We start from the raw sequence: 27173 nt of genomic DNA on the forward strand, positions 1-27173 counted from the left end.
TGTCAGTTCAAAGTCAGGAACATGCAATTGCAACATCTAGGTGTGAGGGGGTGGATGCATTTTTTTTAAATGCCTGTTGCTAGAGGCTAAAGTCTAAGTGCAGTGGGAAGTAAACAGAGGGAGGAGTTTAAGTGTAAAAAACCATGGTGAAGCTCTTTACACTTTACCCTTTCAGTTATGTGATTGTACTCAGATTTTAGAGGTCTCTTACAGAGAGTTGGCAGGAAGAAGGGAGGAACTGAGCTTAGAGATAAGGTGACTAATTCAAAGGCCATTGGCAGGATTTATGATGATGACATAAATTAAGGCATTTTTCTGGGTAACAATACTAATAATGATTTTTCTGGGTAAGAATAATCTATCCTATCTAATAAAGAGGGAATATGCAAATTGACCATCACGCCATAACAGGATGGCTGGGCCCACAGCTGAGACAGGGATTCCATAACACAAGATGGCTGCACCCACAGCAGAGGCCGAGTACCTGTAATGAGCCTTAACGAGCAATCAGCAGGGACCTGAGGCTGCGCTTCCCACCTGGTGGGGCTTGACAGGGACTTCAAGGCATGCCCCTTGCCCTTGCCTGGGCCAGGGGACCTTAGGCCACGCACCCCGCCCCAGCGCCGGGCCGGGGGACCTGAGGCTGCGCTCCCTGCCCAGTGGGACTTGACGGGGGACCTCAAGATGCACCCCCTGGCCCAGGCCAGGAGACCTCAAGGCTTGCCCCCTACCCTGACACCAAGCCAAGCTACCTGAGGCCGTGTCCCCCACCCAGTGGGGCTTGACAGGGGTGGGGCCGGCTGGGTCTGGATCTAGCCCAATGGGGGTGGGGTCAGCTGGGTCTGGGTCTCGCATGATTCGAGGCACACGTGGGTGGGCCGGGCCTTGATTCTGGTTCCATGACATTCCCCAGACTCTGACAGGAAGAAGATTTTCATATACATTTTACTAATTTTCTTTCATCTCTGACACTTCAATTATAGAGAAAGGGCAAATTGCAATATTAAAATATTTCCTCTAATTAATTCCCCTTTAATGTGCACAAATTTTGTGCACCGGGTCACTAATATATATATATATATATACACACACACACACACACACACACACACACACACACACACATATATATAAAAGACTAAGTGTCCATCTGTCCAACCAATAGCTATGATGCACACTGACCACCAGGGGGCAGATGCTCAATATAGGAGCTGCCATGATGCACACTGGCCATTTAAAAATAAATGGCACCATGGACCTGGCACTGACAAACCAACACTCGGCTTCTCCCAAGTGGGGCACAGGCCCCACCACCACCCCGAGTGACGCCCCACCAAATCGCAGCCAATGCTGCTGAGACCCCATGGCACAAAATGCAGTCCACAGCCCAGCCCAGCCTGGAAACGGTAGCTGTGGGTGCCGGGTAATGATGTCACGTAGCAATGCCCAGTTTCCTTTCCCTAGTGACTAAGCCTCCTTGGAGTTTCTTCAGCCCAGGAACATGACTTGCTTTATAGCCAGGTGCAAATATTTTACAATTTAACCAAATGTTTGTGAAGCGTTTTCCTGTGCCTCATCTCATTTGATCCTTACAGTAGTCCTAGAGTAGGTAGATAGGAGACTCAATGGAATGCTATTTTCTTTTCCTTAGCCAGACAATGGCGATTTAGGAAGTTTAGAAACTTGCCCTGACTGAAAAGAAGTAAGAAATGGTGGACCTTGAAAATGACTTCAGGTTTTCTCACTGCACAGAATATAGTCAAACAGTGCTACAGTTAAATATTTTACCCTTTGTTCTCCCTGTGTGATCTACAATAATAATCTGCTTTGAGTTGATATTTACTGCTTGTTGCTGACAATTACCTGAAAGAGAAGTTGGGGTGTTTCACTGGGCTGGAAAAAGTTTATCTAAATCAGAAAGCAGGTCTAATTAAGCAAGTTTATCTATATATATATAAAGCTCTCACAGGTGCCAATCGCACACGTGTGTTTCAGTCTGTCATTGTCTATCGTGAATTTGGTTGACACTTCTATTATAGAGAAAGGGCGAATAGCGATATTAAAATATTTTTTCTAATTAATTTCCTTTCAATGTGCACGAATCCATGCCCCGGGATACTGGTAATGATAATATCAATAATGGCTACCCTTTATCAAATATACACCATGTTTTACCAATATACATGTTACATCCATCATCTTATTTCTCCATCACAATAGCTGTGTAAAGTTAGTAAATCATTACCTCCATTTTAAGATTAAAAAATTGAATTAGAATTTTGATTGTCCAGAGTCACATTGATAGTGAATGACAGATCTAGCATATGATTTATGAATCTAGGGACCTAACAGTCTTAACTACTAAGCTAGTTCATGAAGAGAAGCTGCTTTTCCCAGGGACACTTGAAAGAAAAAATAAATAATCAGATTTGCAAAATGATTGGATTTGGAAAAGTTAAAGAGAAGATGGAATCTCTAGATTGCTGACTTGAGTGGTGAGGTGAATATGGTATCACCAAATTGTAAGTTACATAGGGACTCTAGGACAAGAACTGTTCACTGAAGAACAAGGCTCATAAGTTATACTTGTGATTATTAAGTTTGAAACTTTATGGTATTTATAAATCCCAAGATTTAGTAAAAGCAAAAATAAAAAAATAAAAGCTGCAACTAATATCTAATTATATACTCCTCCCTCAGTGACACTCAGGAACATCCCAGATTCAGTTGCATATCACCATTCTCTCATAATAGGACAGAACTATTGTTGGAAGTATGCATAATGGCAGGCAGTGGACCCTCCTGTTCTGGTGAGACTAGTCAGAAACCCAGTATATCCCAGACACAACCCTATTAATTATTAATTACCCAGAAATAACCCTGAAATCTTTAGTTTCTTACCACATAATTTAGCGAAGTATTCACAATTCATCCTCACTTTTTGCACTGTAGGCTCATAGACCTTATTTCTTTCTCCCAGCATAGATAGGGTCTTTATACTAACACATGCTAGTTCCTGGCTGGAAAGTTCTCCTCTTTTCCAAATTAACTCTTGCTCTTTATTCTGTTCTAATGATCTATGTACCATACTGTTTTTATTGCTATAACTTTGTAATATAGTTTGAAATCATGGAGTGTGATGCCTCTCCAGCTTTGATTTTCTTTCTTAAGATTACTTTGGCTATTTTGGGTCTTTTGTGGTTCCATATATATTTTAGGATTGTTTGTGCTATTTCTGTGAAAGATGTCTTTGAAATTTGATAGGGATTACATTGAATTTATAGGTTATCTTGGATGGTATGGACATTTTAACAATATTAATTCTTCCAATCCATGAGTACAGAATATTTTTCATTTATTTGTGTCCTCTTCAGTTTCTTTCCTTAATGTCTTATAGTTTTCAGTGTATAGGTCTTTTATTTCTTTGGTTAAATTTATTTCTAGATATTTTTATGTAATTGCAAATGGGATTATTTTATTAATTTCTCTTTGTGATAGTTTTTTATTAACTTATATGCATGCAACAGGTATTTGTATATTGATTTAGTATACTGTGACTTCATAACATTTTAAAGTAAAAGGTATTTGGATGAGGTAGGATAAGGGTGGAGTTGTAAGGACTTGAAAAAAGAGAAATAAAGAAGGTAAGAAATTGCACTTTGGAAAAGATACAAGTTAGGTTATGTCTATCGGCTCCAGAGGGTTCTGATTTTAATTATTGAAGTAAGATTCAGCAGCTGCTAGAGGACCCCAGGAAGTCTTTTAAATCTGAAATTGTTAGATTGTCTCATTTTTCTAGAACTTTAGAGAAAGAAAAATAACCATTCAGCCCATGCTCAATTGGGAAACAACATGTTTTGGAATAGGACATAGGTTATATTTCAAGCTTTCCCACTTTTCCATATGGCAGCTAAAGAGGAATAAGTACCTTCATTAGAGCCCTGCCTAGAATATAAAATGACATAAGATGTCACTAATGCTAAAACCTTAATCATAGCAATGTATTTCCAATGCTACACTTGCCTCAAGTCCCCCCTACACCCCCTTTTATTCTTGTGGTCTGCTGTAGATAACTTAGAATAATTTACCTTTAGCTAATTTACACTTAGTGGTTCAGCCAGTAATTTAAGGAAGTACTAAGTTAGGCCACTCCTGATTTTATAGTTAAGAACATTCAGACTAGTCATGGGGCTTATTTACATTCCCACTGCATTGACATGGCAGCACTGTGATCAAGGACACTTTCTTGTAACTCTAAAGTCCAGTAATTTTATTACATATCCCAGAAGTCTTTGTATACCCATTAAAAATGTTGATGATAGCCCTAACCCAGTGGTCGGCAAACTGTGGCTCGCGAGCCACATGAGGCTCTTTGGCCCCTTGAGTGTGGCTCTTCCACAAAATACTACCGCCAAGGCGAGTCTATTTTGAAGAAGTGGCGTTAGAAGAAGTTTAAGTTTAAAAAATTTGGCTCTCAAAAGAAATTTCAATCATTGTACTGTTGATATTTGGCTCTGTTGACTAATGAATTTGCCCACCACTGCCCTTACCGGTTTGGTTCAGTTGATAGAGCCTTGGCCTGCAGACTGAAAGGTACCAGGTTCGATTCTGGTCAAGGGCATGTACCTTGATTGCAGGCACACCCCTAGTATGGAGTGTGCAGGAGGCAGCTGATAATGTTTCTCTCTCATCAATGTTTCTAACTCTCTATCCCTCTTCCTTCCTCTCTGTAAAAAATCAATAAAATATATTAAAAAAATATTGATGATATTATCATATAACCAGTACATATAAAATAAACTGTGCAAGATCTCATTGGTTTTTAAAATACTTTTTTCCTTCTGCTGATTTATAATGCACAGTACTATGACCTGATACTGCTAGATTTGGAGAAATGAAATATTACTTAGTGGATAAAATGTAATTAATTTTAATCATATTGATGTTATGTAAAACAAAGGCTCTTTGTATAAAACAGTCTCTCAAACATGGACAACAAGCCGGATGTTTACAGAAGGGAGTTAGTGGATGTTCAGGGTGTCCCTCTCTTCTGGAGCATTGCTGAGGAGTGGTCCCAGGTGGAGTCATTTGAAAGCCGACCAGATGACCTTTTGATCGCCACCTATCCCAAATCTGGTAAGACCTTTTCATTTATTTGTACAGTTGACCCTTGAACAACATGGGTTTGAACTGCATGGGTCTACTTATTTAAGGATTTAAAAAATATATATATACAGTTGACTGTCCATATCCCCGGGTTGTGCAGCAGCAGATTTAACCAACTGCAGATGGAAAGCAGTATTTTCTTTTCTTTATTATTTATTGATTAAGGTATTACATATGTGTCCTTATCCCCCATCCCCCCTCTCCCCACACTCATGCCCTTACCCCCCTGGTGTCTGTGTCCATTTGTTAGGCTTATATGCATGCATACAAGTCCTCTGGTTGATTTCTCTCCCTTACCCCCACCCTCCCCTACCTTCCCTGAGGTTTGACGGTCTGATCGATGCTTCTCTGTCTCTGGATCTGTTTTTGTTCATCAGTTTATGTTGTTCATTATATTCCACAAATGAGTGAGATCAAGTGATATTTATCTTTCTCTGACTGGCTTCTTTCACTTAGTATAATGGTCTCCAGTTCCATCCATGCTGTTGCAAATAGTAAGAATTCCTTCTTTTTTACAGCAACAGTATTTTCCATCTTCAGATGGGAACCCAAGGATGTTGAGAGCTGACTGCATTGTTCTACTACATCATTTTGTATAAGAGACATGAGCTTCCAGGGATTTGGGGATCTGCAAGGATCCTGAAACAACTTTCTGTGAATACAGAGAACAGATGTCTATAGTTAAGTTTTTGGGGAGTCAAAAGTTAGAGTCTGAACCCCTAACCCCTGCATTGTTCAAAGGCCACTGTACTCGCTGATTAGTTATTGATCCATATGTGTAAGCCCACTGATCAGCAGATCACTTGTTAAAGGATCATTGTAGCTGTTTGTTGCTGGTATAGTTTTGTTTCAGATTAGACAAACTCACTTCCTATTCTGAAAGGCCCACAATTAAATGGAAGCTCTATCTAAAGAAAAATTAATGCTGTTCTTTTGTCTTTCTTTTTAAATTCAAATAAAAAATATTAAAACTGCATATATAAATGATTTGGTAAATTAGAATATGAATTTATGGATATATATACTTCTATATAATTTAATGTTTAAATATTTTGTTCATTTTAATATTTTAAAAATATTTTGTAAAATATTAATATTTTATTACTTTCAACAAGTTTTATAAATATGTTTAGAAATACTTTGTTATAAATTTAAATAACTGCTCTCTTTAGTAAACAGTTTCAAAAAAAAGAATTTAAGCCCTAGCTGGTTTGGCTCAGTGGATAGAGCATTGGCCTGGGGACTGAAGGGTCCTAGGGTTGATTCTGGTTAAGGGCACATGCCCAGGTTGCAGGCTCAACCCCCAGTGAGAGGCGTGCAGGAGGCAGCCAATCAATGATTCTCATTATTGATATTTCTATCTCTCCCTCTCCCTTACTCTCTGAAATCAATCCTATATAATAAAAGCCTAATATGCTAAGTCAGTGGTTGGCAAACTGCGGCTCGCGAGCCGCGGTTTGCCGCTCTGTTGACTAATGAGTTTGCTGACCACTGTGCTAAGTGTCTGGCCATTCATTCAACCATCCGACCAGTCGCTATGACATGCACTAACCACCAGGGGAAAGATGCTCCAACTGGTAGGTTAGCTTGCTGCTGGAGTCCGGCCGATCCGGACTGGGTAAGAGCTCTCCTGCAGTCCCTCCCCAGAAGGCCAATCTCCTGCAGTCCCTCCCCGGCCTTTAAAATATTTCTTCTAACTAATTTCCTTACAATGTGCACAAATCCATGCATTGGTCCTCTGGTAAAAATATTTTCTTAAATTTTTTAATTTAATTTTTAAAAAAGAGAATTTAAGATGACTTAATAAGAATCGATAACTTTTATTTCTTCAGATCTTTTTATGACAGCCTTCCAGTTTAACCAGTGATAGATATACAGAGAAATATCAGAGAGATGAAGCTCTCTTTAACTTTTGTACAATTAATTTACTTGAGCCCATGATCAATCAACTGTTCTAATTGCTAAACTCTCTAATGTTCACTTTCTTTTACATTCTTGCCTCATTTCTTAATGTAAATGAGGAAAAGACATTTTTAATTAGTATATTGACCACTGGTCTTCTTTTTAGGTTATAAATATTAAAATTACTTTTCCTGGAAGGAAAGCCTTGGATTAGTGAATTCTAATGTGCGAACATTACAAACCTTGCATTAGAGCCATGGGTTCCTACAGAAAGTAAACAGATGTACCATACAGATTTTTGTAGATATAAAAAACAAGCTTGTTTCTTTCTTTCTTTTCTTACCACTTTACTTACATTGCTTTCTGAGTAGCTCCCCAAACCAAAATTATTTAGCACCAAAACTACTTTGCATTTACTTGTTGTGATACAAGTTTAGAAAATAGAGGGCAATCACTGAGAATGTATATGTGTTGTTGTTTTGCTATTTTTATATATTTATAAATATGAAACTATTAAGAAAGTCTTTGGAAGGTACCATTACACAAATAGTTCATCTACAAAGGTGCTCTTTGATGCTGAATTTTTTCTAATATACAAATGTTAGATGGCTAGGTGGCTACACATAAATTAATCATATACTCTTTTTGGTCATTTTCTTTTCTTTTCTTTTGTTCCAAGTTAAGGATCTCTTACCCTTTGAGACACTATGGAGGGACCTGGAGAGTATTATGCTACTCAAAATAAACCAGTCAGAGAAAGACAAATATCACATGATCTCACTTATATGTGGAATCTAATGAACAAAATAAACTGATGAACAAAAAAGATCCAGAGACATTGGAGCATGCAACAGACTGATGTATTTCAGAGGGAGGGGGCAGGAAGAGATTAACCAATGAACTTATATGCATATATGCATAGACAAATAGGAAGCGCCTGGGGAGGGGACAGAAGTGGGATGGGGGGGGTCAATTGGGAAGAAAAAGTGAGACATCTATAATACTTTCAACAATAAAGATAATTTTTTAAAATATTCAAATTAAATAAATTTTAAATTTTTATTTTATTGATTTTAAAGGGAGAGAGAGAGAAAGAGAAACATCCATGTGGGAGAAAAACATCATTTGTTGCCTCCTGATAGAACATGAAACCTGATGGGGAATTGAACCTGCCTCCTTTTGGTGTACAGAAGGATGTTCCCACTGAACCATACCAACCAGGGAAAGTTAATTAAACCATGTATTTTTTTTTTCAAAACTGATGGAAAATAAACATTTTCAACTGAAAGCATATCTAAAAATAGAATTTCTTTCTATCAAATTTCATTGGCCACTATTTGAACCACCCACTGATAGGAAATGAAATATGTTGAATTTAGGTCTCTTTTGTTCTGTGAATTATTGGTTAGGCCTATGCAGATTAGGCAAAAAACTATTCAAGTATAGTATTGAATTGACACACCTTTTTCTTAGTACTGTAATTTTCTGAGTTAGAAGGATGGGGATGAGTCTTGTACTCATGGTTTAGGGAAATGAAGGAGTAAGAGTTGTCCACAAAAAGGACTAAATAAAAATGAGGCCTAACGTACTCTAATATCTGGAACCATTTCAAAGGTGCCTCCATGTGCAGATCATTCTTCAAAAACTATGCTGTTTGCATGGATTAATTACTTAATTTTTTAGTTTCTACCCTCAATGATTATTCAATTTAGATACTATCATTATATGTTTTGTAAAGGGGAAAGAGATGGGAACAGTTAAGAAGATATTTTTCTCCTATGAATTATAATCACTTTTTAAACAGTATCTTGATAACCAGATCATCGAATGACATAGACAATTAAATAAAGCATATGCTTATGTACATTATAGCAATTTCTCAAAGTCTGGTGAGACACAATTTCATAAAGAACAGTGACTTGATCCACTGTGTTCAAACAGAATATATTGTCTTTGACTTGGTAGTGTCACACTGGTCACCACAGATAAAATGACAAAGTTCTCTTTGTTTTCCTTCACCCCTGTTTTTCTCTTCACCAAAATGTTAAACATTTTTACCCAAAGTGCCCTTCAGTCCCAAAGAATAATAGTCTTTTTGATATTAATAGAAAATGTACAAACTGGAGTTCAGAGTCATTAAAATTGGCTGCTTCCCCCATCTATCCCACACAGGAAAGTGAGCTATCATTACTTCCACAACATCTCTTTTCAGAAATTTTGTTTATTTATTAATTTTTATTTTTTATTGATTGATTTGAGAGAAATGAGAGAGAGAGAGACAGAGAGAGAAAGAGAGAGAGAGAGAGAGAGAGACAGAGAGAGAGAGAGAGAGAGCAACATTGATTTGTTATTCCACTTATTTATGCATTCATTGGCTGATTCTTGTATGTGGCCTGAACAGAGATTGGAACCGGCAACCTTGATGTATGGGCGGACACTCTAACCAACTGAGCTACCCAGCCAAAGCCCACAATGACTCTTTTATACCCCATATTTTACTTCCTTTTCAGGCTTTACTTTTATGAGTATTTTAATCAGATTTGACACATATGCACAATACATACATATCATATATGTTCAAGATATATAAGGATGTCTACTAGGAAAAGAGAGAAGAGAAAAAAGGCATGAATTCAAAGAGCACATTTTTGTTTTTGATGTTACATAATGTCTTGTGACCATCTCATACTCTTTTTGACAGAAAAGTTTAGAGTTCCTTCTCTTTCTTTCTTTCTTCTTTCTTTTTTTTTTCAGGAACAACCTGGGTCAGTGAAATAGTGGATTTGATCTATAACAATGGGGATGCAGAGAAATGTAAACGGGATGCAATATACAACCGAGTGCCATTCATGGAACTTATAATTCCTGGAATCGAAAATGGTATTTTCTCTTAATGTTCCTTTTCACCATAGGAGCAAATTCCCATATCTTTTTGTGGTGTCTAGAGGAGTGATGATGAAAAATGATACAGATATGAATCATAAGTCTATAATAAAAATGTATTTACTTATTCTAATAACCATATTATACTCCATTTCCACCCAAAGATAATATCTGAATAAGAAGAAATTTTGATGAGTATATATTTTTTGTTAATAGGACCGGTGGAAGTCTTTAACATTTGAATATTCGGTGATCATTATACACAAAAAAATTCAGTGTTTGATTCAATATAGAATCATATATATTGCTAGTTAGCTGATCTTTACAGACTCAAGAAAAAAAAATGTTGAATTTAGTTCTCTTTTGTTCTGTGAATCATTGCTTAAGCCTGTGCAGATTAGACCGCAAGTATAGTATTGAGTTGACCCACCTTTTTCTTAGCACTGGAAAAAAAGTCTTACATTATTACATTGTTATAAAGTCTTACATTATTAAAATTTTTAAAATTAGTCATGAACCTCATAGCTTGATTTGATCTCAAGAAAGCTGGAAAGGGATGAAGAAGTACAAATTTCCAGTTATAAAAATAGTCATGGGGATGTAAAGGGTACTAGACTTAAACCAGGGTGATCATTTCAAAGATATTATAATGTCTAATCACTATGTTGTACACCTGAATGAATATAATGTTGTATGTCAATTGTAATTAAAAAATAAATTTAAAAATTAAAATGCCAAAAAAGAAAGCAGGAAAGGGATTTTGAAATCCTCTAGTTCAATTTCCCCATATTGTAAATTAGGCAAAGAAGAAAATAAATGAAGGAAAAATTTGGACATCTTGACCAACTGCTGTTTCTGCCTCATCAGATATTATATATGAAGATTTTATAGACAATTACAAAGATAATAAACTCTACAGTTCATAGGCAATAAAACAGCCTAACTAACCAAAATTAATCATTTTTTAATCTCATGTAGATTTTAGATTTATATGAGGCCATTTAGCCATATAATCATTTCAAGCCATATAGTGGGGTTAAAGTTTACAAAGTCTTAGATTATATTGTAATTGACCTTTATGATTCCACATTTATAATGTAATTTAACTTTTATGCTTATAGGCATTGAGGACTTGAAAAAAATGCAGTCTCCTCGATTAGTGAAAACACACTTGCCTGTTCAACTTCTTCCTTCTTCATTTTGGAAGAATAACTGCAAGGTAGCAAAATTTAAAGAAAAAGTTCTTATTTGTGTTGTAATTTCTTTTACATATTATGCAGGAATTAAGATGAGATTTCAACCACTGGGTAAATCATTGTAAAAAATAATAATGTGGTCCGTATATTAAAGATCAAAATATACCAATGGATTTCACTGCTATAGCTAAGGGATTACTAATACTCAGTGCCCAAGCCATAAGATTCTCTCAGGTTTTCCCTTCTCTAAAATACCTTTCTGTCTAAATCCCTTCACTGTCTACTTGTAAACAATAGACATTTAAATACCCCAGAACTGCTTATTTATGAATTCAGTGTCATTGCAATTTATAAATATATAAACTATACTAATAAAAGGGTAATATGCTAATTAAGGCAGACATCTACCAGACGACCTTCTGGACATCCTTCTAGACAAAGCCACAGCGGCTGTGAGGGCCAAGGTGCGGCTGCGAAGGGCCCTGTCTCAGGCCAGCAGTGGCAGCAGCAGCAGGGTAATGGGGGCGGTGCCTTCTCCTGATCCACCAGGTGGCCTCCTGCAGAGGGAGGCCAGATTGCAGCTTAGGCTGGGGGCCGAGGCAGAGGTGGTTAGGGGCCATCAGGCCAGCAGGGGGCAAGGTAGGGGTGATCAGGCTGGCAGGAGGGCAAGGTAGGGGTGATCAGGCTGGCAGGCAGAGGCAGTTAGGGGTGATCAGGCAGGCAGGCAGAGGGGTTAGGGACAATCAGGCAGGCAGGCAAGCGGTTAGGAGCCAGCGGTCCTAGATTGCGAGAGGGATGTCCGAGGGGTCCCAGATTGGAGAGGGTGCAGGCCAGGCTGAGGGACGCTCCCCCCGCCGTGCATGAATTTCATGTACCAGGCCTCTAGTTATATATAATTTATAATCTATAAGTTATATATTTATGGAATTGTTTTAGGCTTCTTCTTTTAATAATCATCTTAATTCAAGCATAACATTCAGGGAGAAAAGTGCATACATCATATTCTATACCTTGATGAATTTTCACAAAGTGAGTGTACCCATGAAACCAATAAATTAAATAACTAGCATCCTAAAAGCTCTATTCCTGTACATTTCCAGGCAAGAATCCCTATCTCCAAAATAACCACTATCCAGAAATTTTTCACCATGAACTAGTTTGATTTTTTGTCTGTAATCATAAAATACATAATCTTGAGTATTTAGCTTATTTCATTCAACATAGTGTTGGTGAGATCAATTCTTATCATGCTTGTTTTGTTTAATGTAGCCTCTGGATCACAAATTATGGTACCCTGAGCAAAAGGAGCTCATCAGAGATGCAAATTCTTAGGCCCAGTTCAGTCTTACTGATTCAGAAACAATGGGGGTGGGTACAGCCATCTGAGTTTTAATAAGACCTCCAGGTGAATTTGATTCAAGCTAAAGTTTGAGAAATACTGATGTAAGGCATTTCATTATGTGTATGTGACTGTTTCACATCTTACTTGTCCATGGCACTTTTAGTGGACAGTTGGGTAGTTGTTGGTTGTCAGCAATGAAAATATTGCATATTCTTATACAAGTCTTTCATTGATATATACATATTTTTCTTGATTAAATGTATTTGGATGGAATGGCTAGATCTTAGGGTATGCATTGGTTCGCCTTTAGTAGAGTTTTTCAAACATCTTTTCAATCATATGCACCAATTTAAACACTGAACAAAATTGTGCAAAAGTTGAAGTTATTCCGCATCCTCATCAACACAAGATAGAGCTAAAACTATTTAACTTTAGCCATACTAGCATATGTCTGGTGGCATCTCATTGTGGTTTTACTTTGTAGTTCTATAATGATAATTAAATGAAGAATGTTTACATAGCTTAGATATTTTTTCTTTATTTTATTGGAGTTTAAATTATACAGGTTTAAGGTACACAATTCTAGAACACATCCACTGTACATTGTATTGTGTTGTGTGTTCACCACCCCAATTCAAGTCTCCTTCCATCACCATTTATCCCTCTATACCAGGGATCCTCAAACTACGGCCCGCGGGCCACATGCAGCCCACCGAGGACATTTATCCGGCCCCCCGGGTGCCGCTGCCTGTCCTGCTTAGCAGCCGACTCGTCCCGGGCCTGCAGTGCGCATAGGAATTTGTTCATAGTTTTTTAAACTATAGTCCGGCCCTCCAACGGTCTGAGGGACAGTGAACTGGCCCCCTGTTTAAAAAGTTTGAGGACCCCTGCACCCTCCTCCACTACCCCCAACTCCTCGTTCCACCAGCAATCACCACACTGAGTTCTTTCTCTCTTTTCTCTTTTTTTTTTGCTAAATCCCTCCATGTTCCTCTCCCAGTGCCACCCCACCCACACCCAACAACTGTGAGCTGCTCTCTACCCATGAGACTGTTTCTATTTTGATTGTTAGTTCAGTTTGTTCATTAGATCCACATATGAGGGAAATCATATGGTGCTTGTTTTTCTCAGACTTGCTCATTCACTTAGCGTAATGTTCTCCAGCCCCAGCCCTACTACTGCAAAGGGTAAAATTTTTCTTTTTTTTCTGTTTTTATGACCAAGTAGTATGCCATTGTGTTTTTTGTTTATTTTTTTCTGAAGTATCTATCAAGGTTTTTTTTCCTTTATTTCCTATAGGGGCTTCTTTCCTTTTATTATTAAGGTAAAAATTTCCCATATGCTCTAAATACAAGTCCTTTGATTAGATAATTAAATGCAATATTTTATTAAATATTATTAATGAATTTAATAGGGTGACATTGGTTAATGAAACTATCCAGGTTTCAAATGTACAAATTTATAATACATCATCTGTATAGTCTATTGTTTGTTCACCATCAAATCTCCTTCCTTCATCATTTATCCCCCTTTTACCCTTTTCTACCTGTCCCCAACTTCCTTTCTTCTTCTTGCCTGATTGTTGTGGCTAAGATTTCCAATACCGTGTTGATAAGAGTGGAAAAAACAGACATCCTTGTGTTGTTCCTGGTGTTCCTTATCTTAAGGGAAACACTTGTAGTTTTTGTCCACTGAGTATAATGCTGACTGTAGGTTTGTCATATATAGTCTTTATTATGTTCAATTAGGTTTTATCTATTCCCACTTTTCTGAGAGTTTTTATCATAAATGAGTATTGTATTTTATCAAATGCTTTTTTTGCATGTATTGATATGATCATGTGATTTTATCCTTCATTTTGTTTATGTGGTGTATCATGTTTATGGATTTTCAGATATTGTACTAACCTTGCATACCCGGAATAAATCCCACTTTATCATGGTGTATGACCTTTTGAATGTATTGCTGGATCCAATTTGCTAATATCTTGTCAAGGATTTTAGCATCTAAGTTCACTAGGGATATTGGCCTATAATATTCTTTCTATGTAATATCTTTATCTGGTTTTGGAATTCCAATAAGACTGGCCTCAGGGAAAACAAAACAAAACAACAACAAAAAGAAAACTTGGGAGTCTTCCCTTCTCTTCGATTTTTGGAATAGTTTGAGAAGTATAGGTGTCAAATTTTCTTTGGGTAAAATTCACCTGTGAAGCCATCCAGTTCAGAACCTTTAGTTTTTTGGGAGTTTTTTTAAAATTATTATTATTACTGCTTCAATTTCTGTATTTGTAATCAGTCTATTCATATTTTCTGATTTTTCCTGATTCAGTTTTCGAAGACTGTATGTTTCTAGGAGTTTATGCATTTTGTTCAGATTGTCCGTGTCGTTGGTATACAGTTGTGTGTAATATTTTCTTACAATCCTTTGTATTTATGTCATTTGTTACTTCTCTTCTTTTATTTCTGATTTTATTTATTTGAGTCCTCTTTCCCTTTTTTTTTTTTTTTTTTTTTTTGGATGTGTCTGATTGTAAGTTTGTCAATCTTGTTTATCTTTTCAAAGAACCAGCTCTTGTTTCCATGGATCATTTGTACTTTTTTTTTAGACTCTATTTTGTTTATTTCTTCTCTGATCTTTATTAGTTCCTTTCTTCTTCTCATTTTAGGATTTGTTTTTTGTTCTTTTTCTAGTTTATTTAAATGTAAAATGAGATAGTTTATTTGAGATTTTTCTTGTTTCTTGAGATATGCCTGTAACACGATGAATTTCCCTCCCAGGACTGCTTTAACTGTGTTCCATATGTTTATGTTGGGTTTTCATTTTTATATGTTTCAAGGTATGTTTTGATTTTTTTTGGTCACATTTTTAACACATTAATTGTTTGGTAAACAGGTTATTTAGCCTCCATGGCTTTGTGTGTTTTCAGTTTTTTTTCTTGTGATTGATTTCTAGTTTCATACTACTATGGTCAGAAAAGATGCTTGGTATGATTTCAGTCTTCTTAAATTTACTGAGACTTATTTTGTGTCCTAACATGTGGTCTATTTGGTAAAACGTTCTATGAATATCCTGTGTATTCTGATGCCTTGGGGTGATATGCTTTGCAGATATCAATTAAATCCATCTGGTCTAGTGTGCCATCTAAGGCTGCTGTTCCTTGATTTTCTGTCTGGAAGATTTATGCATTGATATTAGTGGGGTGTTAAAATTCCCTACTATGACTACATTACTGTCAATTTCTCCCTTTATGTCCATCAAAATATGCTTTATATATTTGGGTGCTCCTCTGTTGGGTTTATAAATGTGTACAATGGTTATATCCTCTTGTTAGATTGATCCCTTTATCATTATGTAGTGTCCTTCCTTGAATCTTTATAGCCTTTGTTTTAAAGTCCATTTTGTCAGATAAAGGTATTACTACTCCAGTCATTTTGCATGAAATATCTTTTTCTATCCCTTTAGTTTTAGTCTGTATGTTTCTTTATTATGAGATGGGTCCTCTGTAGGCAACGTATATATGGATCTTGTTTTCTTATTCATTCAGCTACTCTATGTCTTTTCAATGGAGCATTTAAGCCATTTGCATTTAAAGTGATTATTATAGGTATGTATTTACTGCCATTTTATTCTTTATAATTATGTTCTTCTGTTTTTCTTTTGTTTTTTTTTTTATTCTCCTACTACTACTCATTCTCCTTCTTCTTAATTAGAATCATTATAAACATGAATGGAGTGAATAATGTTTCATCTTTATTGACTGAATTTACCCAAAAGTAATTTATTTTTAATGAAAAATATGACATTTTTTCAACTCTAAAAATTGCTGTTTTTTAATTAGTTTTGCTAAGTAATGATACAGAAAAATATTCTGTTAGAACAATATTAATTTTTGTCAATTTAATATTTAATTCTTATTACACTTGGTTTTCCATATTTCAAGAGATGTATTTTTTAAAATATATTTTATTGATTTTTTTACAAAGAGGAAGGGAGAGGGAGAGAGAGAAACATTGATGAGAGAGAAACATCAATCAGCTGCCTCCTGCACACCCCCTACTGGGGATGTACCCGCAACCAAGGTACATGCTGTTGACTGGAATCAAACCTGGGACCCTTGAGTCCGCAGGCCGATGTTCTATCCACTGAGCCAAACCGGTTAGGGCTCAAGAGATGTCTTTTCAAAGGCTAAAGAGAACCCAGAGGTGTAAGGGATGAGAAGACTGTGTTAAAATAATTAGGTTTTTGTCAATATCCTATGTCAGGATATATCTACACACACCCAGATCAGGAAATGAGAAAGAGAAAAACAGGCATTCTGTCAAGGTAAGAAAAGTTTACATATTTTTAAAGATTATAAACAAAATTATGATTTATCATCTCTCTCCACAGATGGTCTATGTGGCACGGAATGCTAAAGATGTGGCTGTATCCTACTATTATTTCTACCAAATGGCAAAATTGCACCCAGAGCCTGGAACCTGGGAGGAGTTTCTGGGTAAATTCATGACAGGGAAGGGTGAGTCCAATTCTTACTTTAATCATGGAGTTTCGTAATGAAAAGTCTTTTTTTGCAAGGATATATAAAGTTCAGATATAAATTTTGTAGTTATTATAAACCTAATATGCCCTTAGCACTCTACTAATGCATGAGGAAGATAATAGAAGAAAAAGAGATGGCTTCCCTTTAAGGACTTTTGGAGAATATATGACACACAGGTTTTTAAGCCCTTGGTCTCACTGTTTCATTAGTACTTGGTGACTACTGCCAGGTGCTTTTTTTCTTGCTGTATGTCACTGTATTGTTTTGATTTTATACATATTTCTTGGACTCTCTTTTCTGAACCATTTCTTCAGTTTAATTCTATAAACTAAAAATTATTAAATGAAGATTTTAACTTCAAGTTTCTGTTTTTCTATTTGTGTATCTTCTCTTTCAAGAAAACATACTCATACCCATGGTAGTAACTCTAATTTTCATATAAACATTTTCCAAGTCTCTTTTCAAAGCAAATATATCTCAATGGTATCTTGCAATTTTTTTTCTCCTGCCATTGTTTGGACTATTCTGTGTCCATAGAATGTCTACGCATTCATATTATCAATGCCCAACTCTTCTTAGAACTAGATACACTCTACTGCTGCCACAGCTTTTTCTTCATCTCTCCATCCTTATGTTTTTCTCTCCCATTTTCCCTCTCCTATGAACATCTGTATCACTATTGTCTGTATTATTACCTGCCATCTTGCTCTTCTAGTTTTAATTTTATTTACCAAAGGCTGTATTCATTTGCTAAGGCTGCCACAAAGTACCACAGACTGAGTGGCTTAAGCAACAAAACTTTATTTTCTCACAGTTTTGGAAGCTAAAATTCAAGATCAAGGCATCCTCATGATGGTTTCTTCTGAGGCCCTTTTCATTGTCTTGCAGATGACTATCTTCTACGTGTCTTCACATGGTCTTCTCTCTGTGTATGTCTGGGTTGTAATTATCTCTTCTTATAAAGAGATCAGTTATATTGGATTAAGACCTGTCAGGGATGTGGAAACTTTCCCATTTCCCTCTTAGTTCTTCTGGCTGGCAGAATGAACGAACGTAAGGCAGCTTATCAAACGTTTTAATACTTGCATTATGGGGAATTCACATAAACATGAAAATTTCAAGGACAGGAAGGCAAAATAAGGTCTATATGTCATTCTGGATCAGGGAGGAGGAACCAGGGAAGTAAGGCAAATGCACAAGGTTATTTTCAGTAAACAAATGTTTATGGGCCATCTTGAAACAATGGGACACCTGAAGGACTTTGATGAAATGGACTTTGCCAGGTTCCTCCCTGCACCATAACTCGTTCAAATTAAACTGAAGTATCCCATGATGATATCTCTCTTCTGGAGCATGTCCACTCTCTTAAATTATTTTAGTCAATAAAGGAGAAGGCCAAAGTTTCTTCCTGAGCCTTGATTATTTTTAGCTTGAAATATGCAATCTGTATGCCAGAGTGGCAGATCTTGGTGAGACTGATTTTGATCCTCAACAGACGCATCTTTTTTTTTTTTTTTTTAAATATATTTTATTGATATTTTACAGAGAGGAAGGAAGAGGGATAGAGAGCCAGAAACATCGATGAGAGAGAAACATCGATCAGCTGCCTCCTGCACACCTCCCACTGGGGATGTGCCCGCAACCAATGTACATGCCCTCGACCGGAATCGAACCCGGGACCCTTCAGTCCGCAGGCCGACGCTCTATCCACTGAGCCAAACCGGCTTTGGCGACAGACGCATCTTAATGAGCTCATTTTAACTTAATTACCTCTGTAAAGACACCATCTTCAAATATAGTCACACTAGTGACCCGGTACACAGATTTGTGCACATTGAAAGGAAATTAATTAGAAGGTGGCCCGCAGGGCGGGACTGGGCCAGATGAGCAGAACACGTCCTGGAGCCAACCTCCCTTGGTCTCTCCCCTGCATCTACCAAGTGAGCTTGGTCCCTCTGGCAGATGAGGTCCCTCGGCCTGGCCTGCAGGAAACAGGCTGAAATTGGCTCTCTGACATCCCCTGAGGGGTCCCAGAATGTGAGAGGACACTATGAAAAGTTGCTGTCATACAGGGTATGGAACACAAACACAAGTGTGCAGTAAACCAGATTTGGGGTGACAGTGCCCCAGCAAAAACATAACCCACAGCTGAAGGTGGAATCATGCAGCCATGCGAGGAATTGTGCTCCCTCCTCTCTGGTTCAGAATGTGTCACCTGAGAACCACCACTGCCAAGTCACTGCAGCTCAGCACCTCCTGCGTTGAGCATCTGCCCCCTGGTGGCCAGTGCTCATCATAGTGACCAGTTGGATGAGTGGATGGACACTTAGCATATTAGCCCTTTATAGTATATAGATTCTGAGGTATTGGGCTTCAGACTCCAACAAATGAATTTCAGGTTAGACACAATTCAGCCGTAATATTCTGCTTTCTGGCCCCCACAAATTTATGTCCTCACATTCAAAATGCATTCACTACATACCTCAAACCCCAAAAGTCTTAAACTATTCCAGCATCAATTATGAGTCTAAAATCTATTCTAAATATCATGTAAATCAGCCCTACTGGATTTGGCTCAGTGGGTAGAGCATTGACCTTTGGACCGAAGGGTCCCAGGTTCAATTCTGATCAGGGGCACGTACCTTGGTTGCAGGCTTCTCCCTGGATAAAATTCCTCTTTAACTTTGAACTTGTAAAATCAGATAGTCTTCCTCTAAAATATAATGGTGGGACAATCAGTAAGATAGACATTCCCATGTGGAAAAAACAAATAAGACAGAAAAAAAAGCTGAAATTTAGCAAGGCAAATTCCATAAGATTTCAATGCTTGAGAATAGTCATCTGGATTAGGGCCCACCCTTAATGACATCATTTTAATTTAATTACTTCTTTAAAGATCCCATGTCTAAATTCAGTCATATTATGAAGTACTGACTGGTGTTTAGGACTTCAACTGAAGAATTTTGGGGGACACAATTTATCCCATAACAGAAGTATTTTATTCTAAGTAGATTGTAAATTCAGTGAGAGCAGGGGTGATTTGATATAGCTCCCTTATACTAGCATATCTTTTTCTTGAACTAATAAATAAGCAGTATATACTTCTTACCACTTTTGTTTTTAATTACACTTGGAATAACATTTAAAAATTTAATAATTCTTGACTTCATGTAAATGGTTTTAATTTGCAAACATTTTATCTTTCAATGTAGTGGCTTTTGGTTCTTGGTATGACCATGTGAAGGGCTGGTGGGAGAAAAGGAAAGATTATCGTATCCTCTACCTATTCTATGAAGACATGAAAGAGGTAAGAAACAACTACAATTTCTTCTTTATTTTTTAAGGAAACCTATGCTTTACCTTTTTTGTATCACACTTTCCTTTCCTCTTGATCTATAAATATGACTAATTTATTATCCTATTAACTCTGACTTGAAAATTCATCTTTCAGGCAATCAGCTTCCTTCTAACTCTACTGCTTCCTACTCTAGTTCAGGCAACTATTTTGATTTATTCATTCTATCTCATTTTGCATCAATTATCCATTTAGAAAGAATGATCTTGAAACCTAAATAAAAATATGTCTCTCAATGGATTATATCCCTACATGAGAAATAAAGTCATTACTGTGATTTATGAATTTCAGCATATTTAGTTTCTATCTCTCCAACCTCTTCTGGTGCCATTGTTTCTTTTCTCTGTAAGTGAGCCTACCTGAAATATTTCTTCTCACTATTTTCAGATTAACTTCTTCTCATTCTTCATGTCTTCAATTAAATGTAACTTCTCCACAAAGTTCTTTTACATCAACAATGTTAAATAATCTACCACATTATTTTCTATTAAACTCTGTTTTGCTGATATTATTCTTTAAATAGTATCCACCACCATTTCTAATTATTTTATATATGTGTTTCTTTACTTATGTTTTGTTGTTCTTTAATGTAAGCTCCTTGAACATAAAGACCAAATTTAATTTGTCTATGATTGTTTTCCCAAGTGGCAAACATAATAGGAAAACAATATAATTTCCTTATTTATTTTCATTTTTTTCTCATCTTCTGTCTGATTATTAGCATGGAAAATAGTTCACTTCCTAATTTGATAAAAATACTTATTTTGATCTTATTATTTACACAATCTATTTAAGAAATGTTGCACATTTCTTTAAATCGAATGTTTCTCAAATAGCTTGTCTACAGCTCTCTTTTCTCTTTAACATGGAGCCTATGTGTGTGGGGCAAAAGGTAAATTATATAAGACATCACAAGAATGAGGATGGGCTGAGATCCCTGGAAACAATGTCTACTGACCTCTCCCTCCCCACAGACTATCTGGTTTATCTGCCTCAATTGCTCAGAATCCGGTACCTTGACTCAGCCTCATCTCGGTCTCTTAGATTTCTCTGAATTCCTTTAGATGATTAAGACTACCACTAATCTCTTATTTGGGAAATCTATTCTACAGTCTTTTGGGAAACCATCTTACCCAGCTAAGGTGATGTCCTCTAGTAGACTCCTTAGTCTAATTCTTTGACTTTTCTGAATCCTGTTTAAACAATTCTGTACCTATGTCTCTGATTCATGGTGATTTATTACCCTATTTGTGGGTCTAGAAGCAATAAGTAGTGGTTGGGGTGGATCTTAAAGAGGATAGGCATTATCTTGGGAGGAAAATTCCCAAATGAGGTCATAATACAGTCTTCCAGCAAAGGAAGTTTAGTCTCTTCAAATATGGGAGGAAAATCTATATCTGCTAGCAGAAAAAAGTTCAAAGATACTCAAGGGTCCTGGAGTCCTTGCGTCATCAGATCACCCCCAAATTCTCATTACAAGCTTGAACAGTCCACACTTTCCTTATCACTCTTCCATTTAAACTTCACATCATGGACTTGGCACAACTGGGAATTAAACTTTCATTGTAATTCCTCCACTAGAATAATTAAGTTGTGTGTCTAATTTCCAGCAAATTTAGTTCTTTAGCTATTATTTTAGAGCTACTATAGAAACTCTAGTTCTGTTTCCATGAATTAAGATGGGTAGCTCCAGAAAGGTAAATTTCTGATTACCCTTATGCCCGATCTTACCAGGTCACTAAGATTATGACTATCTACCTCAGTTTGGTTTGTACCACCAAGGACACCTCGCCAATGAATAGCAGGGTACAAACTCTTTGGCCTGAGTGCCATTCTTTCATTTGTATCTAACATGCTGCCCTATGTATAGTCTGATGCACAGAAAAGGGAAATCATAATACATACATCAAATGGATCTCTCTTCTTCATTGTTGCCTCTTTCTCCTCCCCATCATTCCTTATGCTGGAAAATGAACAGGATTTTATTTTACGTTCTCTTAATGTACTCATACTATCAAAAAATCTATGTAGGTATAAAAGATAAAAAGAGTATCCTTTTTTTGCACTATATGAGAACTCTCTGAGATAAGTAATGTATTGTTTTTATTGAGATATAATTGACATATAACATAATATTAGATTCAAGTATACAACATAATGATTCAATATATGTATATATTGTGAAATTATCACCACATTAAGTCTAGTTGACATTCATCACCACACATAATTACAATTATTTTTTGATGATGAGAACTTTTAAAATATACTCTCTTAGCAACTTTCAAATATACAATGCAATATTATTAACTGTAGTTAACCATGATTCCTGGTCTTAAAGAAAACACTTTCAGCTTTTCACCACTGAGTATGTTAGATATAGACCTGTCATATAGGCCCTGTATATGTGTTCCTTCTATACCCATTTTGTTGATAGTTTTTAATTACATCTATTGAGATGATAATATGCTTTTTATCTTTCATTTTGTTAATGTGGTGTATCACTTTGATTGATTTACAGATGTTGAACCATCCTAGAACCCCAGGAAAAAGTCCCACTTGATCACATGGTGTATGTTCCTTTAAAAATGCCATTGAATTTTGTTTGAGTATTTTGCATCTGTGCTCATCAAGGATGTTAGCCTCTAATTTTCTTTTCTTGTACTGCCCTGGTCTTTGGTATCAGGGTAATGCTAGCCTTATAAAATAACTTTAAAAATATTCCCTCCTCTTCTATTTTTTTTTGAAAAGTTTGAGAAGGATTTCTTACTAAAAATTTTAGCAGGTAGCCTATTCTTGATATTAGCTATAAAAAAATGGGGATGTTGAAAATTATATCTTATGATAATAATAACTTCCTTTATCAACACCTTTTATTCTATAGGTTAATTCTATTTTTGAATGTAAAAGGTTGAAATATTGATTCAGTCTTTTTCTTTGTACTTTTTGGAAAAAAAATTTCTTCTAGCAGATACAACCAAGAGTAGGATATATACTTGGGAAAGCAAAATGAAAAGTATGGATAAAATATAAAATCATTTCCTCTACCACACTGATATATAGAACATAATTTAATGTGTTTACTTCATGACTAAATAAATCTTATGAAATAATTTGTTGTCTTTATCATTTTTTTAGAATCCAAAGCGTGAAATTCAGAAGTTGTTGAAATTTCTAGATAAAAACATTCCAGAAGAAACTGTGAATAAAATCATCTATCATAGTTCTTTTGATGTGATGAAGCAGAATCCCTGTGCAAATTATACTACTGTACCAACATTTGATATGGATCATTCTGTGTCTCCCTTCATGAGAAAAGGTGAGGACATCACATTCTAGTTTCTATAGTGCTTATTAGTCACATTAAAGAGAATGTAGGTGGATTAATAAGAGCAATATTATAAGAAATGGAAAGAGATTGAGAGAAACAATGTAGGAAAACTGAAAACATTTGAGAAAATAATTTATGGCAAAGAAACTCTATGATTGCTGTAATATTAGCAGGTAAGACAAGTCTTTAATAAGAAATGTTTACTCAAGAGCTTATGTATCAATAAGCATGAGTCTTGGCATCCATTGATATATCAGAAGAATGCCCTTTATTTTTCTGAATTATCTAGATATCTACCCATCATTCCTTAGAAATTTTACTGTGGTGGGTAAAAAGCTTATACGATACTAGAGGCTAAGTGCAGGAAATCATGTGCAGGTAGGGTCCCTAGGCCCAGCCTGTGATCAGGGCCATCTTCCACCCACTCACCAATCCCCAGTCCCGCCCTGCTGCCACCCACCCCGGTTCCCCTTTTGCCATCCCGCAATCGAAGCCTGCAGGCTGGGGGGTGGGGGAGAGGGACCGAGAGTTGGTCAATGCACCTCATAGCGACTGGGTGAGCAGTTATTCTGGTTGTTACGCCATTATGGTCACTGGGCTTTTAGAATATAGGATTACACATACTAAATTAATGAGGGAAAGTGTCAACTCCTTGAGGTTGTTGCTATGATTATGGTAAATTATTGCATCCTCAGAATTGAACTCAATGTATAGCTAGCATCTTGCACAAAAATAGTTCTTTAATAAATAATAAATATGAGTTGAATTGAATTGCATGTGTGTGTGTGTGTGTGTGTGTGTGTGTGTGTGTGTGAGAGAGAGAGAGAGAGAGAGAGAGAGAGAGAGAGAGAGAGAGATTTTGTTAGTTGTGTACATGTTAGTCAGCTTTGTTATAAAACAACTCAAAGAATCTCAATGGCTTAAAACCACAAGATTTAATTTTCACTTAATGTTGGTGGATGTTGGTCATTTGTGGCTGCTGCAGTTCTGCTCAGCACTTTTTGAGTCTGATCAGTGTTTACCGGCTATCATGGGCTTAGCCTCTTGTGTTTTCTCTTTCTGAAGCTCAGGCTGAAAGAACTGCCTGTTTGTGGGATACAACCACTATCGTGGTATAGAGGAAAAGCAACAGAGGTAGTGGAAACTTGCGATGCCTTTTAAAAACTTCAATTCAGATGTGGTATATATTGCACATATTCAAATTTCATTGGCGAAAGCATATTAAAAAATTCAAGCCCAAAGTTAGTGAGGCAAGGATGAATCACACAACACTTGACAATTTCCAGAGATGTAAAATCTCCTTACCATGAAGGAGAGAGAATAATACACACTGAGACAGTTTTGGAATGAGCCTATAAAGAGAATGTTAAAGGTAACTTTAATTATAATGTATCTTTATGCATTCTAGAGATTTTTCTTTTAAAAAGTTAGGAAGAATGCCATGGATAAGTCTTGCTGGAGATATCTGACTCTCAAGCACGTATGATTTTGCCTCCCAGGAGACATTTGGAAACATCTGGAGGTATTTTTGATGGTCATGAGAAGGGTATGTAACTGGCATCTAATAGAGGCCAGGGATGCTGATAAACATCCTACAATGCATAGGGCAACCCCACATCCTGCCCAGCAAAGAATCCTCTGGCTTCACATGTTAAGAGTGGAGATATAAATAAAATTCCACAGTTCAGAAATCCCAGGCCAGATTGAAAAATTTACTTTGACATTTTTTCTTCCATTTTTTAATCTAAAACTCAACTTCCAGATGTGTCTCCTGTGAGATATTCTACAAAAATGACATTGTTTTTATCACATATTTATTGTGAATGCTGTGTCCTGTATTCTTCTTTTGAGGTTTTAAATACAGGTAGTATTCTGAAAATTGAGCAACCTATAATAAAGACATACACTTAATTACATTTAACCCTGTGATTTCCTAATCTTACTTGATCATGGAACTTTTTAAAATAAATTACCATTTGACATTGGAAAATGGGTCTTAAAAGGATTAAAACATTTTCTGTATCTTTTGTTAACAAATCTCTTGAAGTCAAAGAGAATATATTGGATGTTTTCCCAGTGGCATTTCTTGAAGCTATTTAAAAGTTTTTTTCTTCATATAAGATACAGGAAAAATGCATGGAATTTTTGGAAAACTAAGAAGGTGTAGGAGTGTGGGAGTGGTAGCAGGAGGTAATTAATGGAGTTATGGAGTAGATAAGACATGCTGAAGGTTTAAAAATGTAAGCATGATAATTCAAATTAGAGCTCATCTTATATGGAAATTTGACAGTAATCTCAAATTTATCATTTATGTTTCTTTTCAGGTATTTCAGGAGATTGGAAGAATAAGTTCACTGTAGCTCAATATGAGCAATTTGAAGAAGATTATGAAAAGAAAATGAAAGGGTCTACATTGCAGTTTCGTTCAGAGATCTAAGAAATACCTGCTCTTTGTCCAACTCCTTTTCTGGCACTTAAATTAGAAAAAAAATCTCTTTAAACACTTAGTGAAAGAAACTTTATATGTGATATCTCCTTATTTACTAATAATGGTGGTTTATAATAGGATATTCAAAGAATTTAAAAGTCTCCATAATAAGAATTAGTACTGTCTCTGTGATTTTTAACTACATCCCACAATAATCTTTACTATTCTTAAAGATTAAACAATAAAATAAAGTTTGAAATCTATAAATTTACCTGGTTTATTTTTTAAAAATTCAACTTCTGGGTCTTTGAACTTGCAAAGAAGATATTTAGGGGAGACTTTAAAATAGAGTGATTAGAACAAAAATATCCCCTTAAAAGGTTTTAATTTATCTTTGTTATATGCTTAGAATGATAACTATGTGTGCTAATGACTATTAGCTAGGAACTTATTGTGATCATTTTACAATATAAACATCACTGAATTACTTTGCTATACACCTGAAACTGATATGTTATATGTCAATTATATCTCAATTAAAACAACAAGAACAATTAAGAGTGCCACTGTCAACTCCTCTGTCTTCCTTAGAATTCCTCTGTTTCCTCAGAATATTTTTGGTGCTATCATTCGTGACTCATGGTCATCTGACATAAGGACAAAGTAAGATGCCAGTGTTAGTGTGGTGAAGGCTTGGGAGGGGTGGGTGCAAGGTGGAGGGGGCTAATGGGGGGAGGGAGAAAACCAAAGGGGACATCTGTACTACTGTCAACAATAAAGATAAATTTAAAAAAAGATGTCAGTGTGACTCTGTAATTGTACTGAAGTAAGGCTTAATCTTTTATAATTTTTGTCCTTATATGTGGTATATATAATTATAAATAATTTCTATCTATATATATAAAATCCTAAGCAACCAGCCGACCACCCGACCAGCTGGTAGCTATGATGCACACTGACCACCACTGGGCAGATGCTCAATGCAGGAGTGGAAACCACAGGCATGGAAACATGGAACAGACTGATG

The 27173-nt window shown here is 36.3% G+C and overlaps 1 protein-coding gene across 3 annotated transcripts in view; it reads left to right on the forward strand.

The window, feature by feature from the left end:
• LOC308246335 (sulfotransferase 1 family member D1) overlaps window positions 1-26934 on the forward strand; it is a 34492-nt gene extending 7558 nt beyond the window's left edge. For 2 of the 3 annotated variants that reach the window (XM_080664509.1, XM_080664511.1), the window contains 7 exons: window positions 4979-5136; window positions 9823-9948; window positions 11073-11170; window positions 16882-17008; window positions 20245-20339; window positions 23526-23706; window positions 26043-26684. In XM_080664509.1, the coding sequence (XP_080520635.1) occupies window positions 4989-5136; window positions 9823-9948; window positions 11073-11170; window positions 16882-17008; window positions 20245-20339; window positions 23526-23706; window positions 26043-26155 (888 nt within the window). In that variant the 5' untranslated portion in view covers window positions 4979-4988 and the 3' untranslated portion in view covers window positions 26156-26684. Of the gene's footprint in view, window positions 1-4978; window positions 5137-9822; window positions 9949-11072; window positions 11171-16881; window positions 17009-20244; window positions 20340-23525; window positions 23707-26042 lie in introns of all 3 variants that reach the window. The other variant, XM_080664510.1, reaches the window with a different exon arrangement.
• Window positions 26935-27173: the final 239 nt, after the last annotated feature.

This window comes from Plecotus auritus, assembly GCF_963455305.1.
Source record: "Plecotus auritus genome assembly, chromosome: 1".
Taxonomy (NCBI): domain Eukaryota; kingdom Metazoa; phylum Chordata; class Mammalia; order Chiroptera; family Vespertilionidae; genus Plecotus; species Plecotus auritus.